Source organism: Rattus rattus, chromosome 9, assembly GCF_011064425.1.
Source record: "Rattus rattus isolate New Zealand chromosome 9, Rrattus_CSIRO_v1, whole genome shotgun sequence".
NCBI classification, from domain to species: Eukaryota; Metazoa; Chordata; class Mammalia; order Rodentia; family Muridae; genus Rattus; species Rattus rattus.
Genome location: NC_046162.1, coordinates 61393084 through 61412901, shown reverse-complemented (window position 1 = coordinate 61412901; position 19818 = coordinate 61393084). Strand labels below are relative to the sequence as shown.

Genomic DNA, 19818 nt, shown 5'->3' with positions numbered 1-19818 from the left:
AGGGGAAGTATATACAGGATGTGCCCTTCCGAGGCAGGCTTCATTCGTGCAGCCTAATTATCTTTAGAGAGTTACCCAATTGGTTCTGAATGTCAATTCATTTCTTACTGTGACCAAAAGTGGATAGCCCCGTTCATGGCATACTTTATTCAGTCCTTGTTGGAAGACTTCAGCAGTTAAAGCGGCTGCAAACAGCTATGCTTGGGTTTTGTGCGGACATACATGTATGTTCACTTCCCAAAGGCAAATAACCCTGGATTTTTGGGTCATACATACTCACATTTGTTTTTATAAGAGTATGTTTCATTTTAGAAGGTGCAGAAGTATTTTTCTTGAACAGCCATCCTCTTTGCAGCTCCTCCGCCTCCCCCCGCCCCGCCCCGGCCCCGCCCCACTCTGGCCCCGGCCCCGCCCTGGCCCTGCCCCGCCCTGTCCCGCCCATGTCATCTTTGGCAAGAGTTTACAGTAGCTCTGTAAGTCCTCATCATGTCGGATCAGGGGTCCTTATGAAGCCCTTGATAGCCTGGACCTCACTATGTAGACCAGGCTGGTCTTGACTTTCAGCAATCCTTCTGCCTCTGCCTCCGAGGGCAGGCTTCGTTCATGAAGCCTAATTATCTTTAGAGAGTAACCCAATTGGTTCTGAATGTCAATAGTTCATTTCTTTCTTTTTTTTTTTAAAGATTTATTTATTTATTTTGTATATGAGTACACTGTAGCTGTCTTCAGACACACCAGAAGGGGACATCAGATCCCATTACAGATGTTTGTGAGCCACCATGTGGTTGCTGGGATTTGAACTCAGGACCTCTGGAAGAGCAGTCGGTGCTCTTAACCACTGAGCCACCTCTCCAGCCCAATAGTTCATTTCTTACTGTGACCAAAAGTGGATAGCCCTGCTCATGTCATACTTTATTCAGTCCTTGTTTGAAGACTTCAGCAGTTAGATCGGCTGAAGTTATGCTTGGGTTTTTGTGTGGACATACATGTACGTTCACTTCCCAAAGGCAAGTGCAAGGGATCCAGGCATGTGCTACTAAGCCTAATCTCTCACACTTTAAAAAAATTTTAAACTTTATTTTTGTGCATAGGAGTGTTTTGATGGCACGCACATGTGTATGCATGAATGTGCACTGTGCACGTGACTAGTGCCTCCAAGAGGTCAAAGGAGGGAGTTGGATCCCTTGGAACTGAAGTTCCAAATGGTGGTAAGCTACCCTGTGGTTGCTGGGAATCACAAGTGTTCTTGATCACGAGCATCTCTCCAGCCCTTCATCTTAATGGCATATCTTTATTTCATTTATGTGTGTGTTTGTTTGAATGTATGCCACGTACACATGGTGTCTGAGGAGGCCAGAAGAGGGTGTCGGATCTCCTGGAGCTGGAGTCACAGTGGTTGTGAGAAGCCATGGGAGTGCTGAGAACTGAACTGGGTCCTGTGCAGGAGCAGCAGATGCTGTTAACGGGTGAGCCGTCTCTCCAGTCTCCACCTCCCTTTTCCTATTGCTTTTAAAAAGATGGCGTCTTGGGCTGGAGCGATGGCTCAGTGGTTAAGAGCACTGACTGCTCTTCCAGAGGTCCTGAGTTCAATTCCCAGCAACCACATGGTGGCTTACAACCATCTGTAATGGGATCTGATGCCCTCTTCTGGTGTCTGAAGACAGCTACAGTGTACTCATATATAATAAATAAACCTTTAAAAAATAAAAGATGGCATCTCTTGGAGCTGGCGTTTGGCTAAGCAGTCAAACATTGGTCTAGCATTCCTCAGGTCCTGAACTCCGTCCTCAGGCCTGCTCTGTGAAAACAAACAAATAAATGGCATCTGCCCTCTGGCATAGTGGCACATGCCTTCAATCCCAGCGCTAGGCAAGGACAGATGGATCTCAGTGAGTCTGAGACCAGCCTGCTCTACACGATGAGATTCCAGCCAGCCAAGGCCACACAGGGAGACCCTGTTATAAATCAATCAATCAATCAATCAATCAATCAATCACATGCTGTGGTTTTACCTGACGTTAGGTCAGACTCAGGGGTGGGCAGCCCAGGCGAGTGAAATTGGACCAAGCTCTTTTTTTTTTTTTTTTTTGGTTCTTTTTTTTTTTTGGGCTGGGGACCGAACCAGGGCCTTAAACTTCCTAGGTAAGCGCTCTACCACTGAGCTAAATCCCCAGCCCCTCATTTTTGACTGCATTCTCCACGTTCTAGCTCCGTGGCTGTGAAGCTGTTATTATCATCTCAAAGGCAGAAAGAGATGATTAGTTTCTGTGAAGCATGAGTACTATGGCCCAGGAATGCATGTGGATTTAGGTTGCCCCAAATAACGTGTTCTGATGTGGACGTGTGGTTTTAGGACATTTTTTTTGTGGTTGGTGAACAAAGGAAAGTCATAAATCAAGGCAGTTTTCAAATACACTTGTAGAACCCAATCCACCCATCAGCCCTGTACAACCCCTGCTGAGGTGTGGCTTTTTCCTGGGAACTCCAGCTCACGTAATCAGTCAATCGGCCTCTTAGACTCTTCACCACAGGCGTGGCTTCTATTTTTCTTAGAACGTCACTCACAGTCGCCTCTGTTGGCTGAACAGTTTGTGCCTGTGGAAGCCAAGGACGCTTTGTGCTCCGTGGTCTAGTTTTTAAAAACTGTTTGTTTGTGTGTGTGCACATGCATGTGTGCGTGTGTTGCATGTGTGTATGTATGTGTGCATGTGTCATACTGTGCATGTGAAGGTCAGAGGACAACTTTTGGGAATTGGTTTTCTCCTTCCATCTTGGGAGTCTGGAAGATCAAACTTAGGCTATCAGGCTTGGCTGCAGTCACCTCTACCTGCTGAACCATCTCGTCAGTCCTCTATATTCTTCTTTTTTTTTTTTTTAAATTTATTATGTAGTACACTGTAGCTTCATTCAGACACACCAGAAGAGGCATCGGATCCCATCACAGATGGTTGTGAGCCACCATGTGGGTGCTGGGATTTGAACTCAGGACCTCTGGAAGAGCAGTCAGTGCTCTTAACCACTGAGCCATCTCTCCAATTCCCTTTAAAACAACAGCATGAATCCTTTTCTAAGTCACATCTCCCTTATTTTCAGCTAATTCATGTGTTTTAGAGTTCCTAGTCTCACATTTCCACCCACAGTACCCTCCCTTTTAAACCTGGCACATTATTATTATTATTATTATTATTATTATTATTATTATTATTTTGTAATGGGAACACCAGAAACACTGTTGGCATTGGCAACTGGTTGGCTTTATATAATTTAAAGAAAAATCATTAGCTCAAAATGTTTGGGTGTCCCTAATAGGAATCAGTTGAAGCTGAGCATGGCGGTGCATGCCTTTAATCTCATCGATCTTGAGGTAGAGGCTGGTGCTCTCTGGGAATTGCAGGCCAGCCTGATCTTCACAGTGAAACCCTGTCAGAAAGAGAGAGAGAGAGAAGAGAGAGAGAAAAGAGAGAGAGAGAAGAAAGACAAAAAAAAAGGGAAGGAAGGAAGGAAGGAAGAAAGGAGACAGAAAGGAAGGAGGGAAGAGAGAGACAGAAAGAAGGGAGAGAAGGAAGGAAAAAAGAAAAAAAGGAGGGAAGGAAGGAAGGAAGGAAGGAAGGAAGGAAGGAAGTTCAGCAGATGTTCCTGGGTAGGCGGAAGTCTGAGTGTGGCACAGTGTTGATGGTAGGTTATAACATCTGGAATATGAGTTCATCAGGTTACTCTTGTAAGTAGGACTTCGTGTGCTTGACAGCTATGGCTAGGTCCCATACTGTAAGGCAGGCGGCCATCAGGACAGATTGTGCTGTGACAGGAGAGAGAAGCAGCTGGAGCAGATCGACTGCTATGTCCAGGAGTTTGTTGTATTTCATCATTTCTTTTTTTCGGAGCTGGGGACCGAACCCAGGGCCTTGTGCTTGCTAGGCAAGCGCTCTACCACTGAGCTAAATCCCCAACCCCTCATCATTTCTAATGTCAATAACAACCCAGTAAGTCAATTCATTGAAACAAGCGAATATTCTTCCTTTTACTAGTAGGGAGACGTTCTATTGTTTTTTGGCTAAATCTAGAGGTGCCCCCCAAATGGAGTTTCTTTTGGAAGATTTATTTATTCATGTTATTAGGTTTAAAAAATGTGTATGGGTGTTTTGCCTGCATGCACACATGTATGTATGTGTGTGTATGTGTGTATGTATGTATGTATGTATGTATGTATGTATGTATGTATGTATGCATGCACACTACATACTTGCCACTGACCACAGAGGTCAGGAAAGGGCATGGGATCCCCTGGAATTGGAGTATGGATGGTTATAAGACACCATGAGGGTGCTGGGACTCGAACCCAGGTCTTCTGCAAAAGCAGCAAGTGCTCTTAATCACTGACCCATCTCTCCAGTCCCACTTTTGGAAGAGATAAAACAGGTCCCTCCCAAACTAAACGCTGGAGTAAATATATTTGTTTTTAATTTGATGAATGAATGAATATTGGCTTTGATTTTTCAAAACCTACTTTAACAAGGGTTCTTAAATGCTTCAACCTCCCTTCTAGCCCACCACTCACCAAAGGTAGTGGAAAGGAAAGGTTAATAGGAAATGGGGGTTGTGGATCTGCTTAGAAATAGTTTTTTTTCAGGGCTATTCAGCATCCAGTTCACTCAGGAATCACCTCTCATAAATTACTAATAGCAGTTCAATCCAGAAGAAACCGCAAGGCTCTGCCAATCTGTTTGAGGCCACAGAAGCAGCAAGAAGCTGCTGAAACATCATGAGAAATTCTTTGGTGAATTATTCTCTACGAAGTAACAGCAAGCAAGGACCAGTGATGCTCTGGGCAAGGCGAACCAATGCCAGAGCCCCTCCCACTGTCTGTGGGGGTCATATTTACATTCTCTCTAAATATAATTCATCCTCTCACATATTGCCTGCTTCAGCAAAACACCACCTCACCTGTGTCTGCTTCAGTGAAACATCCTTTCACCCTTGTGCCCCACCAAAACATATGACATAACGAGTTTCCAGAAATTTCCATTTCACGAGTCTCTTGCCCGCCGCGAATTCACCGTGGAAGGACTGTGACCCGTTCTGAATTCTAAGCTGTGATTCTTAAACATCTTCTAGCAGAGATAACTAAAACAGTTCACATCCATTTTCATAAAATGTGCGTTAGATTTTTTTATAAGGAACTAACTGTCGTTTTCCAGAATGAGTAACTTCCCAGGTTGAAGAACTATCAGAGGTACTTTTGCTCAGGAAGCTGACTGCTCCCACTGATGTCGACAACTGGTTTTATTTTTGTAGTATCATCCGTCCATTTAGCCTCCAGTTCTGAAGATCTAAGGTCGTAGGCACAACAGCAAGCCCTGTGCGACTTTGACACATTTCATAAAAACATTTCAATGTTTGTCCAGGAAGATGAATCCCACTGCTAATTTAGTAATTTTCTTAGTAAACAGTTATTAAGCAGGAATAATTCTTTCTAATTGAATCTTTCTTACAGCTAAGGAAGTGGCTTTACAACGCAGGAAAGGCTCATCCCATTGTGGAAAACATACAAACTTAGCTTTAAGTCGTATTTCCGTCGGGGAGATGGTTCCATTTGAAAGCCTGACACCCTGAGTTCAATCCCTGGGACATTCGCTAAGATCCAGAGGCACACATCTGTAATTCTAGTAGTCCTACAGCAAGATGGGCGGTTCAGACAGTTCGGAGAACTGGCCCGAAGCTCACACCCATGTGCTGTAGCAGCATCAAGAAGGGTTCTGCCTCAAACCAAGGTGGACGGAGCTCCATATGTGTGCTGTGGCAAGTGTCCCACTCTAAATCTTAAAAACAAAACAAAGCAAAAAAAATTAAAAAGAAAAAGATATTACCTCTTTCACAGGAAAACACCCAATGCAAGGGGTGTGGGGGGGGGACCCATACAGTGTGCTCTGGTGGACACAGCGTGAGAAGCAGGATAGGGAGGACAGCGGTGACCTCACAGGAACTTCAGGAGCTTCTAGAACTGAGGCTACCAGGCTTGTGGATGTCAAACTGAAGACAAGGGCTGGGCGATGGTGGCGCACGCCTTTAATCACAGCACTTAGGAGGCAGAGGTGGGCATAGCTCTGTGGGTTCAAGGCCAGCCTGGTCTACAGAGTGAGTTCCAGGACAGCCAAGGCTACACAGAGAAACCCTGTCTTGAAAAAACCACCACCACCACCACCACCACCACCACCACCACCACCACCACCACCACCACCACCACCACCACCACCAAACAACAACAAAAAAACTAAAAACCGTAAAGGCAAACCTAATACAAGGAATGAATCTGGTCTGCCTGGTTAAGGACACAAAGATCAAACCCCTGGAGGAGATCCATCTGTTCTCCCTGTCCATCAAGGAGTCTGAGGTCATTGTCTCTTCTAGCAGCATCCCTTAGGGATGAGGTCCTGTTACCATGGCAGTGCAGAGGCAGATTCAGGCTCATCAGCGGATCAGGTTTGAGGTTTTGTTACTGTCCGGGACTGCGATGATCACGTCGGTCTGGATGTTAGGTGTTCCAAGAAGGGCAGCCACTGCCATCCGAGGTGCCCCATCTGTGCCAAGCGTTTCACAGTCTTAGCTCAGAGAGGCTGCCAGAGCAACACCATGGATAAACCCCACACTGACCATGCAGGGGACAGGCTGCTGTGGCTCTGTTCTGGTGGGATTCATCATCTCTGGCCCCAGAGACACAGGCATTGTCTCGGCTCCCGTGCCCAAGAAACTGCTGTTGCTGCTGCTGATGTTGGGTGGCTGCTGGCCTTGATGACTGCTACACATCACCCAGGGACTGCACTGTCACCCTGAGTCAGGCCACCTTGGATGCCATCTCTAAGTTACATACACACCTGACCTGGGATCTCTGGGAAGAGAGCATGTTGACTGAGTCTCTCTTCCAGAAATCCACCAACCGTCTTGTGAAACCCACAGAGAGTCTCTGTGCAGAGGTCCCAGGTTCCAGCAGTGTTTGCCATATAGGGTTTTTATAGAAGAAACAGAAATTGAATGAAATCCTGCTTTTCCTTTTAAGACAATTTAAAGACATTGGTGGTACCTTCCAGCACCCGGGAGGCAGAGACAAGGGGATTTGTATGGTTCCAAGACCAACCTGATCTACATTGTGAGGTCTCAGCCATCCAGGACTACATAATAAAACACAGTCTAGGGGCTGGAGAGATGGCTCAGTGGTTAAGAGCACTGGCTGCTCTTCCAGAGGTCCTGAGTTCAAATCCCAGCAACCACATGGTGGCTCACAATCATCTGTAATGGGATCCGATGCCCTCTTCTGATGTGTCTGAAGACAGCTACAGTGTACTCATATGAATAACATAAATACATCTTAAAAAAAAAAAAAAAACCCGGGGTTGGGGATTTAGCTCAGTGGTAAAGCGCTTGCCTAGGAAGGGAAAGGCCCGGGGTTCAGTCCCCAGCTCCGAAAAAAAAAACCAAAAAAAAAAAAAAAACCCAGTCTAAAAGCAGAGCAAACAAACAAGCAAACAAAACACAGGCCAAATGTGTTGTCTGTGCTAGAAAGGTTTCTGTTTTCTATTTTCTTTTTAAACGTTTATTTATTGTTGATGTATGCATGTGCATGTGCCCGTGGGTGTGTGTAGATGCGTGCCCCAGTACTTGTGCGGTCAGAGGACAGCTTTGTGGAGCTGACTCTTTCCACCTTTATGTAGGTTCCAGGGATGGCACTCAGGCCTACACAGCCAGGACCTTTACCAGATGAGCTGTCAAACACGCGCCCTCCTGTCTGCTTTATCTTAGCAACAAATATAAATGGATTATATTTTTAGATTTGTTAAAATCCTATCCTAAAAGGTCCTTAGAAACCACCTCGTTAAAAACCGCCCATCCCTCTCTGGTATCTCTGTTTTCGTTCAGTATCTCTGTCTTTTACTTTGGGGGAGATTCCTGCCCAACTCTGCATAGACACGTTAAGCGCTCGAGGACTGTCTATCGGGTTATCTCATCCCCTTAAATGGAAGATACGGAGATAACCAGAGCTTCCAAACCTGCCATTACCTGGCTTCCAGGAACATCAGAGCCTTGCTGGATCATCCCCAGATGAGGGCAATCATCCGCCAAGGTGAGGCTTGATCATGAGTCACCATCTCCTGAGAACTGCCTGTCCTCTCAGGCAATAGGGATGACTTAGGACCATCTTGAAGAATTGGAATTGCTATGGTCAACCTGATCACACCTTGATTAAGTCTGCTTGGGTTGAATTCTGGTCACCAGGGTTGGTGACAAGTGCCTTTACCTGCTGAGATATTTTACCAGCTTTCCTTTTCTGCCCCCCCTTCCCCTACCTCTGGCCTTTCATTCTTTCTAGACAGGGTGGTCCTGGTTAGTTTTATGTCAACATCACGCAAGCTAGAGTCATTTGAAAGGAGGGAAGTTCCATTGAGAAAACTCCTTCATACGATACATCTGTAGGCCATTTTCTTAACTAGTGATTGATGGAGGAGTGCCCAGTCCATTGTGGGTGGTGCTATCCCTGGGCTGGCAGTCCTGGGTTCTATAATAAAGCGGGAGGAGTAAGCCATGGGAAGCAAGCCAGTAAGCAGCACCCCTCCATGGCCTCTGCATCAGCCACCTGCTTCATTTCCTGTCCTGTCGTCCTTTGAAGTTAAATAGTGATGTAGAAGTATAAGCCAAATAAAGTCTTTCCTCCCCAACTTGCTTTGGTCATGGTGTCTCATCATGCAAGAGTGACCATAATTAAGATAGTCTCGTGTATCCTGGGATAGCCTCAAGCTCTTAATATGGCCAAAGATGCATGTTGAACTTCTCATCTTATGTCTACCTCTGGAGTTCTGGGGTTCTAGATGTGTGGTGGGGATCCCTGCCAATGCTGGGGGATCAATCTCAGAGCTCTGTGCATGCTAAGTAAGAACTAGACCTGAGATACATCCCCACTCCCTGTTGTTGTTTTGTTCTGAAACAAGGTGACATTATGTAGCCCAGGCTGGCCTGGAACTTGAGATCTTGTCTCTACCTCCCTAGTGCTGGGATTACACGTTGTGCACCCACGTCTGTAAGGAATGACTCTTTCCTGCTTGTGACTTTGCTTGGAGAGGAGTCATTGGGCAATGTCCTGTGTATCAGAGGTTCCTGCTATGGATACTGGGTTCGGGTGACCACTGATACGTTGCAGAAAGCTAAGTCACTTAGGATGAGTGGAATTGAACATAGGAGACAACGCAAATGGTTTTCTGAGGTCTCTAACCTCCCTGATCTGGGTTGGTCTTATGCCCTCTTAGGATGAAGAGCAATGGAACCCCAGCAATTCTGTCTCTGTATCCTTGGAGGACAAGATGGAGGCTGGTCCTGGCCTCAAGTAACAATTGTTTTGGAGGTTCCCTCTCAGAGGTGTCAGCGCCCAGTTTGCAGACTTGTCTGGAGGAGGCTGAGTCACGGGTCGATGATGATGGGGGCCACTCAGTGGGACCAGCCAAGCCTATTGATCGAGGGCTGAGACATCCTCCCCACTAATCAACGGTTAATTAAGTCTTTGATGTGGGGGTGGTGATTAATGAATAGAAAGCTTGTCCCGTAATTGGGGCATGGGATCGGAGGGAAAGTCAAGACGCACAGACGGGAGTTTGTGAGTGTGTGTGTGGGGGGGAGGCTGGCTTCTGGTCCACACTGAGTTGAACCCTTGGGTTCAGCTTGCTTTCATACACTGAATCTAGGCCTTCACTTATATCCTCTAGGGTCTTCACCCTTTCTCCTCCTCTTCTTTCCTTGAATCTTGTATTCCCTAAGGTAGGAGGGGGCAGGGCGTTGAAGCATGGCAGATCCTCTATGTTCCTCTCACAAACTCCTTTGCCTCTGTCTGGGGTTGGTGCAACTGCAACCCCCACCACCACAGTTGACCCTTGGGGGACCAATACATAAATGTCCATTCCCATCTCCTTGTCCCTTGTAGCCTGTAGTGTCCTTGTCTATCTAGGCTCAGGCGTCTGTGATCAGAACTGTCCTCGCCAGCACGCAGGTTGTCCTCTCCCGAGCGAGCATCTGCCTTATCGTCCCATGGCCTTTGGCTTTCCCTAAAAGACTAGAATTCTTGGACTTCTGTCATCTCCTCTCCAAACAGAACACTGGCTGGCTTCTCTGTATCTGTTCTGGGATCTTTTAAGACTGGGAGACCTCAGGGATGTGGCTCTCCTGAGATGAGGGTCCTTGGAGGGCAAGGCTGTGCCTTGATCCCCGGATACAGGCTCCCTAAGGAGAACTGTGTCTCTCTTTCCCCCAAGGCTGGGGTCCTCTAGTCCTGATCTCTTCCACTTCCATGCTCAGCAGGATGCCCTGGTACTTCTTCTGTTACAGGGGGACCCCGTGGAACCTGGCTGACTGATAAGGATCCATTTCCGGAGAGTACAGGTGATTGAACCCATAAAAAAGGCCATTGAAGAAGCCCTGGAAGCTCCACCTCAGGTGAGTTCTAAATATAGCATCCACGGCCATCTGTCCTGGAAAGTGGAAGGACTGGCCCAGACCTAGGAGCCTGGGCAAGATAGTTCTTCCTGCTTTCATGGGCTAGAAGTGGCTCTGGCAGGGCCGGGAGAGGGACATAAAAGGGGTTTTTACAGAGTATTTCCCTATGGCTCTCTCTTCTTGATCAAGCAGGTGGGTCTGATGGGGCTCTTTCCCCATGGGGCTCATGGTCTGGGGTCCTTCCCCCTCTCAGCCAATCAGAGTAGGCTATGGCTCCAGACAGTGTCCATTCCTGCTCCCTTGTGTAACTCCTGAGCGTTGGGGTGCCACGCTTGTCCACTGTCAGCACTGAGAAGGCCATTCCCCAGGTTTGTCTGCCCTCATCCTGTTCGAGCCATGGATGACCCCTCAGAACTTCAGTTTTCTCTCTAGTAAGGTGGGATAGTTGGAATATTGTGCAGGAATCAATGTATTATGCAGCATAAAATAAATGTTTAATAATAATAATAATAATAATAATAATAATAATAATAATAATAATAATAGAAGAGGGTTGCCTCTCTTCTGCAGACCTTCCCTCATGGACCCCAAAGTCCAGAGACGTCTGTGGCGGGCTTAAACAGTGCTGTGCACTGGGTCACCTTGGTATCACTTAGCTGCAAAAGACACCTATGTCCTGAAGGTGTCTTGGTCGGAGAAGGGGTTCTGACTTGGGGGGACACTCTGTCAGGGCTGCATAGCTGGCTGGTCCTGGGTCTGTCTGTTCTAGGCTTAAATACACAAGCAGCTGATGAAACAGTGTCTGTGACTGGAACTAGCCTCTTACCTCCCCCATCTCTCTTTCAATGGAGAAAGGACACAAGGAGATGTCAGTCCAATGAGGCCTCATCCTCACAACATCATAACCAGGTTGGGAGGCGAGGACACATGCTCCTATCCCTGCCTTCAGCAGAAAAAAGACTTCCCCTACAGGTCCAGTCAGTCCTGGGACCTTCACCAAACAGAAGCACACAGGGTTGTTTCCTGAAAGGAGCTAACACAGGTCGCACAGGCTGAGGGAACTGCGTTCCCCCTTCTCCATCCCCTTCTATGAATGGCCTGAGGAAGATGGGATGTCATTCCTGGTTTTGCCCCGTTTAGTCTAGATCCAAACTCTAGATTCAGTTCCTTGTGGCAGCTGTAGTGTGAGCACCGGATTCAGGCAAGGCATCCTTCCAGAAGGACCCCGAGTCCGAAGATGGGAATGCCCCTTTGGCTCCTGCTGAGGTGGAGAGACAGCACGTTCAGGCTGGATGTAAAGTCAGCGCTTGCCAGGGGTGGAGGGAAGGAGGGAAGGAGGGAGGGAGGAGACAAGCCCTCCCCCGCTGGCTCCCCTCCTCTGGACTCCCCCCTCCCTTTCCAAGTGGGATATAAGCCCCGCGGGGAAGCTCTGAGCAGAGGCCGCAGGGATCCGTAGCTGTCCAGCCCTCGAGCTTCTCCTGCCTTTCATCTCCTCCTGCTCATCTCGCTTCAGGAGCTGTAGCTGCTGTGAGTGAATGACTCGGGGTCAGGAATGGTTTGGTATTGTGATGTTTTGTGGGGAAACCGAGGTCAGGTCGCTGGAAACTGAGACTGAGTGGTTGCGAGCTGGGTGGGCAGGGTCTATCTGAGGTGAGATGGAGAAGCCGTGGGGAATTCGGGTGTCATCGGAGCTTTCTTCCCCTTATCTACCTCTTTGGGTATCAGCGGGAGTGGGGAGACTTATGGCTGTCTGACAGACGGGGAAACTGAGGACAGAGATGGTGCAAGGCGGGAGAAGACTAGATGAGTCCTGTGGTTGGAACAAACAGATCACTGAGATGTGGACACGACGACAACCGCAGCCTCCCGCTGTGGAGGATCGAGGCTCAGGATGGCCCACCCACCAATGCTCTCCTCCTAGATGGTGGCGGTACGCAGGCCTTGGCCCGTTATGGTCGCAGTGCTGCTAGTCCTGCTCGCCTGCCTGGGAGCGCTGGTGGACGCTTACCCCGCTAAACCAGAGGCTCCGGGCGAGGATGCCTCCCCGGAGGAGCTGAGCCGCTACTATGCCTCCCTGCGCCACTACCTCAACCTGGTCACCCGGCAGCGGTGAGCGTGGGAGAGGGCAGGCGGGTGGACCCCAGCCTCGCGGGTTGCTCCCTCCCCCACCCAGCGCCACCTGGAGGCCTGACCACGCCCCTTTGTGGTCCCGCCCCCAGGTATGGGAAAAGAGAAGTCCCCGCAGCTCTGTTTTCCAAACTGCTCTTCACAGACGACAGCGAGAATCTCCCCTTCAGGTCTCGGTAGATATCACCCCTCCACATGCATGCCCTGGAGTGTGGCCTGGCTCCATCACTTACAACCATGCCCTCACATTCAATTCACTTCCTTTCCCTCCTGCAGGCCAGAAGATGTGGACCAGTGGTGAAGACCCCCAAGGCCTCCCGTGAGATGTGCTAACTACACCGACTTCACTTGCATGTTTGATTTAAGAAGAGGGGACTTCGTGTCTCGGACACCCAGGCTGGAGGGTTGTGTGTGTGTTCATGACCCCGTCCCCAAATAAAAAGCAAATTTCGCACAAAATACCCGTGTGTTTATATATCTGTCCCTTTCACTTTTGTGGAGATGGCGTCAGTGGTGTGTAAGGGGACTGACTGGAGCCCCAGGAAAGATAGGTGGTTAAGAAACAAACAAACAAACAAACAAACAAACAAATCAAGGAGAGGGTGTGGTATGGGGAGTTCAGCAAAGACAGCTCATCTCAGTCGTTGGGGGTTAGGGGGAGGTCCCAAAGGACATGGGAAGGCACTCTGGGGGAAGGGAGCCTAAGAGAGTGGGTGCAGTGGATTCTGAACGGGGTGGGGAGGGTGGGCAGAAAGGATCATCGGGATGGAGAGGCGTTTACGGTCCATGAGAGTTTCTGGGAGAAGGTTGGGCACCACTCCCTGGGAAGTCGCCCTAAGCAGCCACGGAGAGCAGGAGAATAGTATCTAGGATGAGACCCCTAGGAAGAGACCTTGGAGAGGCAATATGGGTGCACTGGGTGAAGAGGCGGATAAGTCACTTCCCTTGGTCCTTGAGCAGGAGGAACAGCGGGAGTGTGGAGGTCTCCATTCTCTCAGCAACAGTGGGACGTCCCTGTATTGCTGAATGGCTCCCCAGCTATGACTAACTGTGCCTTTCTGGTAGGAAGGCCTGGGGGACATCCTCCAACTCCTCTCTCTCTCCCCATTAAACCCTGAGGTCTAAAATGTTGTGGGTCTTTAAACTGTAGTCTAACCCGAGTCCCTGGATCTCTCTTACTGCAGGAGGCCCATTAATTGGAATTTTCTGCCCTCTCTGGCCACCCAGCACTCTCTGGCTACTTCCCTGTTCACTGTGAAACCTACCCATTACTCTGTGTCTTGTTTTCCTAGGTTTTGGAGGGGGTGGTGCTGGAAGAGGGGCATATGTTCTCCATCCTTTGTTGAGCAGGACCTGCCCAGTGGGGAGGCTGGGGAATGAGGGAGGAGGTACCATGTCGAAGTCAAGTCTACAGATCCACAGAAATGGTGTCATCCAGGAAGGCTGGGTGGTATCACTGTGTGGATGGGAGAGACAAGGAGGACTCCTTACAGTCTGCTAGCCCTGGAAGGAGAGTGGCCTCTGGTATAACACTTTCTGTATAGGGGATCATGAGACCCCATGTCTACCTTCTGGGGCTGCCCTTCAACTTCACAGGGAGAGGATGAAGAAGCAACCCCAAAGCCCAACATATGTCATACATTGCATGGATTCTGGGTCCCCCAGTGCTTGCTTGCGTAAGTTTCTCTTTCGTTATGGTCACTGTCTAGAAGTTATTCCTGGCTCCCCTTTGGTGGAGTTAGTCTCTCTGTTACCTTTCCCTCCAGCATCCCAGTTACCCGAGACCCCCCTTTCTAGTCCTGTGTTCTTCTACTGCTCCAAGCTTGCAGTGACCGCTTATACGGTTGAGTAGTAAGGACTGTGTGTCTGGATGCTGGTGTCTGTGTCCCCTGTCTCCTTCAGTCTGTGGGGCCAGACTGAAGCTAATGCAGGAGAGACCTGGAGAAACATACACAGCCACAGACAGTTTGTGTAAAGTGTCCTATCTAGTTAACTTAGTGAGGTGACCTCACTGCTGGTTTACTCTGGGGCATTTTGAGCAGGTGTGTTATCTGGGGCTGATCAACTTAATCAATACAGAAGTCAGGAAGGAACTTAGATATGATAATAACAATGACAAGATATGACAGTAACAATGATTACCTTTGCAAAACGTTCTTAAAAACTGTATTGGTTTTTATTGTGTAAGATGTGAAGGTCACAGCTTGTGGAGTCGAGAGGACAACTTTGGGGCAGTCATTTCCCTCTTCAACCTTTACCCGGGTCCCGAGGGACCCAACTCAAGTCGTCAAGCTGCAGTGTCAGGCAGTGAGTCTCAAATATCAGTTTTGTTTTGAGACAGAACTCTAGCTCTGACTGCCCCGGAACTCACTGGTAGACCAGGCTGGCCTCGAACCAGCAGAGATCCACCTGCCTCTGCCTTCCTCTGCTGGAATTAAAGATGTCACCCACCATCCCTGGCTCAAACAGCTCTTCTTTAAGTGTTCGATCATTAGTTATGTGCCTCACACACATGGTAGTACTATGACACTGATTTGGTTGTGTGTATGTGTGTGTGTGCACGTGTGTGAACACACACGTGTGTAACATGCTACTCAAAGTCAACTTTTAGAAGTTGGTTCTTTCCTTCTGGTGTGGGTTTTTGGGGATTGAACTCAGGTCCTGCTGAGCTTCTTGCCAACCCAAGGGGATACCTGTGAGGGATCTTTTGAGGAAGGATTTGAAATATAGTCCTAGGTGAAGGACGGCTATACCATAACCTGCTTCTTCCCTGTTTTAGTGACTTCGTCTTTTAAATAGATAGATAGGTAGATAGATAGATAGATAGATAGATAGATAGATAGATAGATAGATAGATAGATAAATGGCTGCCTGAGCTGCCTCCTTTGCCTTGAGCTCTTTGAAGAACCCCCTCTTCCTCATCTCCTTCTGATGTCCCTAAGACATATGTGCAAGTTGGGCCCAATTGAGGCAGGAGGACCACAATTTTCAAGGCTATCTTGGGTTGCATAGTGACGTGCACCTCAAAAACTTCAAAGCAGAGGGCCTAAGAGATAGCTCAGGTGGTTAAAGTACTTCCCACCAGTGTGAAGACCCCGGGCCAATCCACGGCACTCATGCAGGAAGGTAGTCATGGTGGCACCTGAGTGTCATCCCAGCATAGGAGCAGTGGAGATGGCTGGATTCCTGGAGCTCACTGGCTGGTCCGTTCAGCCTCGGTGTGAGTCCCAGGTCCCAGCTGAGAGACCCTGGCTCAGAAAACAAGGTGGATGGTGTTTGAGGAACACCACCTGAGCTGTGTAAACATGCATGCACCCACATATACACAAACCCTCACATACGCACACCTATATGTATACACACTTACACACATGCATGTACCTATATCCACACCCCACGCCCCTCACATACCCACCACCCCCAACACCACACACACTACTAAACAAAATCAAACAAAACCGTGTGCTGCAAATGACTCCTTCTTGGCCTGTGCTCTGAGAGCAGCAGAGGCTGAGGTAAGAGGGCCAGGAAAACGGTATAGGATATTGATGGAGGACAGGAGGACAGGTCAAACGCCTGTCCTGTAGGTTGTATGTGGGGCCTCTGTACTTCGTTCCTTCACCTACTTTATTCACCCTCATGTTTCTGGGCTGTCCTCCTAACCTCATTATCACACTGGCCGGTAGCCACCTTCCTTGTCCAAAGAGCACGTGGCTAGAAAGGGGCCACTAGCATCTTGGTCAGTCTGTCTGCAGGTGAGCACGTGTGCCTTCCTCAAAGCTCCACGCAAGCACGGCAGGAACCCACCAAGGCCAGAGGAGCTATCTCTGTGCTCCAGAGGTGACCGTAATAGTTAGAGGACACAGGCACTACTTCCTCCTGGATTGTCACTACTTCCCCTGCAAGGACCCTGGAATCTGTTATCTCAATAATCTATTTGGTTGACATTTAAGGAACGGTTGTGATTTCTTTGGGACTTGTGTGACAAACTGTAAATAGTTTCCACACCAGACTCGGTTTCCGGATACAGTCTGTTTGGTGAGGCTCCTTCACCTGCAGCAGAGGCCAGAACAGACCCTACGAGACTCAGAGCCCCTGGAAACTCGATCTTTAAATCCGGCGTTGAGGGCCAGGCGCCCTCTGGTGGCAGCCGTGGCCCTCCGGGCCAGAGCGGAGGCTCGAATCGGAACTAGCCACTGGTTTTGCATAGCCGGGGACGGGGCGGGGGTGGGGTGGGGGTGGGGAGTTGTGTGTGTGTTGTGGGGGGCTGTGGGGGGGTTTTGCGGGGGAGGGACCCAAGCCCTGAGAAGAGGGCAGGCTCGCTAAGAAATGAACTCTACTTACTTTGAGCGGTTGATGCTCTTCTTGCTACCATCAATGAGAGCCGAGAGAACAGGCTTACTTGATTCTCCCTGTCTGGGGAGTGCGTGCAATGATCCCACTTTACACCCCAGAAGCTCTAATTGGATTATGCTCCCGGGACAGACGAGCAGTGGTGCGAACTGCAATTGAGGCTAGGCCTATCTGACCTCTAACCTCACAGATGCCTGCTGTCACCTTCTCTCCTCTCAAAACCTCCCGCGTTCCCAGGACCCACAGTGATGCTTCTTGTTCCGGTCCTGAGAGCAGAACCTCAGGAGAGAGAAGACCTTGCTCCCTTCACAGGCGTCAAAATAAACAGAGCCAGTGACTGCTCTTGGCTTGAGAAAAGCAAGAAAAGTGTCTGGGAAAAGGGCACTGAACACGAAAAGGGCTGTGGTTTCTCCTGGTGCGCACTGGCACCAGAAGAATCTCTCAGGGGAGAAACTGAAGGCTGACTGAGCGCCTTGGAGAAGCTTCCCTCCTCCGTGAGCCTCCCCCTCTTTTTTTTTCTGTCAAATAGGATGTCAGCGTGGAGATTTTTGGGGGCAACTCGAAGCTTATAAGTGATGCTGGTTTTTAGTACTCCCCTGGGACTTAGCACTGTGGTGGGAAAGGAAGCAGCTTCCAGAAATTGTCCCTTTCCCTGTGAACCCTGTGTCCTCTGAACTCTGGCCCACAGGAACTCAGTTGGCATTCTATGCACGGGACAAATGGATTTCTCCACTCCCTTCCAAGTGGCTTGGGGGTCTGAGACACCTTCTCTGTCCCTTCCTTGATCTAGCTGTACACTGGATTGAAGGCCTGACTTCCATCCTTCATGCTAGGGGTAAAACCCGACCCTTCAGCTTCAAGTCACACCCTGAGGAAATCCCATTGGCGACTGGGGTTGTCTCTCGGGAGGGTGTATTGAGACCAGCGACTAGAATCTTTGGGTCACCATGTCAGGACCCTGTCAATTATGAATCAAGGCTGTTCTGGTGTCCAAAGCTTGGGATGGACCCCACAGGACACCTTTGTCATGATCTATTTGTTTACTCTGTGCTCCTCTGGCACTTAGAACACTGGCCTGGTGCCTTCCTGTTTCTGGCCGCCGTGCCCGCCGTGTTTCAGATACCAGGGAGAGAGCAAAAGGGGGGTTGAAGGCTGGCAGTGAGGAAGGCTGACAGGAGGCGGGGACACTGGGGGTGCTGAGGACTATAAAGGGGCACAGCCAGGAGCAGGGAGATCAGCCCAGCAGAAGGTAGGTGTCTGGGTCCAATACCCACTCGCTCAGGACACAGGGTAAGTGAGCTCTTGTCCTGCCTCTGGGGACTCCGTGGGTTGAGGCTGGTGATGGAGGATCGGAATTGGTGCTCTGTAGGACTGGAGCCCTCAAGGGGCCTAAGGTCCTTCTTGGGCCTCTCTCTGCATCTGGGCAAACCAGGAAGCAGGACCCACAATGTCATAGACTTCTGTCCCTTTGTTTTACAAGTTAATTCTGTGTCCCCTACCCTGTGGTTCCCACCAGCACTAGCCAATCCCACATCCTCAGAGCCCTCAACGTCCCAAGTCCTGTGTATCCAGTCCCCATATCCAGTTCCTCTGCTATGTTTTTCTATGTTGACAAGGCACGGGTCCTCTGGCTTGATCCCTGATGGGTGTGTATATGGAGATGTCCTTGTTTTCTCGGGAATGCTGGTGGCTCCTGTGTCTGCCCTTGTCTCCAGGCTTGGCTTGAAGAAAATGTGTGGTGGGTGGTGTCTGGGCAGGTAGGTCATGGACTCAGGAGGGTCTGCTGACGGGCCGTGTTCTGCTTCCACGATTCCTTGCTCCTTAGATGGCCGTCGCATACTACTGCCTCTCCCTGTTTCTCCTATCCACTTGGGTGGCTCTGCTGCTACAGCCCCTGCAGGGTGCCTGGGGAGTCCCACTGGAGCCAATGTACCCGGGGGACTATGCTACGCCTGAACAGATGGCTCAATACGAAACCCAGCTCCGCAGATACATCAACACACTGACCAGGCCTAGGTAGGGTGGGGTGTGTGTGTGTGTGTGTGTATGTGTGTGTGTGTGTGTGTGTGAGAGAGAGAGAGAGAGAGAGAGAGAGAGAGAGAGAGAGAGAGAGAGAGAGAGAGGAAAGTGTATACAAACCAGCTGAGCTGACACCTGAGAACGATTCTGATCCCAGCCATCTTGCTTCCCCAGGTATGGGAAGAGAGATGAGGACACAGCTGGGCTCCCTGGAAGGCAGCTCCCGCCATGCACCAGCCCTCTGGTGGGTTTGATGCCCTGCTCTGCTGCCCGGAGCTGAAGGCAGGTCTGGAAAGGGGATCCAAAGGAGGGGAAGGGAAACGAGGTCTCAGGGAACAAGGACTGTCCTTCCTCACAGTCTCTTCTTTCCTTACAGGGATCTCAGCCCAGTGGATTTGTAGCCTCCCTCCTGTCTCTCTTCTGCCTGTGGCTGTAGGACGGTACAGGCCCAGCTCTTGCAACAACCTGCTCCCTTGCAAACTAAATAAAGCAAAGAAAAAATTATAGCCTCTCTCTCTCTCTCTCTCTCTCTCTCTCTCTCTCTCTCTCTCTCTCTCTCTCTCTGTGTGTGTGTGTGTGTGTGAGCATGCGTGCACGAGTGCACCCACTGAGGCCGGAGCAGGTAAAGCTGATAGTCAGGGAGGCGGGGGTTGAGGGGGGGAGAACAGTTTACCATAATCCTGAGTGTACGTAGGGGTTCAGCTCATCCCTTTCATGAAGGGGCAAGTTGTGTTCTAGAGAGAAGGGAGATTCCCCTACACAAAGGTCTGTGATGCCAGTTTTAAGCTTAATCTTCCCATCCTAGCACCCCTTAAACCAGCCAGCTCCTCAACCTGAGGCCAGCCCTGTTCC

The 19818-nt window shown here is 49.4% G+C and overlaps 2 protein-coding genes across 3 annotated transcripts; both read left to right on the top strand.

The window, feature by feature from the left end:
* Window positions 1-11892: 11892 nt before the first annotated feature.
* Pyy (peptide YY) lies at window positions 11893-13053 on the top strand. Of its 2 annotated transcripts, none has more exons than XM_032913278.1 (4): window positions 11893-11994; window positions 12389-12576; window positions 12687-12770; window positions 12871-13053. In XM_032913278.1, the coding sequence occupies exons 2-4, from the start codon at window positions 12389-12391 to the stop codon at window positions 12893-12895; spliced, it is 297 nt and encodes a 98-aa protein (XP_032769169.1). In that variant the 5' UTR covers window positions 11893-11994; the 3' UTR covers window positions 12896-13053. The 2 variants fall into 2 exon arrangements, with proteins under 2 accessions (XP_032769169.1, XP_032769170.1); XM_032913279.1 differs by having other exon boundaries at window positions 12687-12764; window positions 12871-13010.
* A 5134-nt stretch (window positions 13054-18187) lies between these two features.
* Ppy (pancreatic polypeptide) lies at window positions 18188-19471 on the top strand. The gene is made up of 4 exons (XM_032913817.1): window positions 18188-18237; window positions 18773-18963; window positions 19141-19252; window positions 19343-19471. The coding sequence occupies exons 2-3, from the start codon at window positions 18773-18775 to the stop codon at window positions 19244-19246; spliced, it is 297 nt and encodes a 98-aa protein (XP_032769708.1). The 5' UTR covers window positions 18188-18237; the 3' UTR covers window positions 19247-19252; window positions 19343-19471.
* The last annotated feature ends 347 nt before the right edge of the window (window positions 19472-19818 follow it).

Excerpts from the sequence above, each read along its gene's own strand:
- Pyy (XM_032913278.1), top strand. The coding sequence starts at position 12,389 with ATGGTGGCGGTACGCAGGCCTTGGCCCGTTATGGTCGCAGTGCTGCTA. Across the intron at positions 12,577-12,686 it reads AACCTGGTCACCCGGCAGCG|GTATGGGAAAAGAGAAGTCC; the intron begins GTGAGCGTGGGA and ends TCCCGCCCCCAG. Across the intron at positions 12,771-12,870 it reads AATCTCCCCTTCAGGTCTCG|GCCAGAAGATGTGGACCAGT; the intron begins GTAGATATCACC and ends TCCCTCCTGCAG.
- Ppy (XM_032913817.1), top strand. The coding sequence starts at position 18,773 with ATGGCCGTCGCATACTACTGCCTCTCCCTGTTTCTCCTATCCACTTGG. Across the intron at positions 18,964-19,140 it reads AACACACTGACCAGGCCTAG|GTATGGGAAGAGAGATGAGG; the intron begins GTAGGGTGGGGT and ends TTGCTTCCCCAG.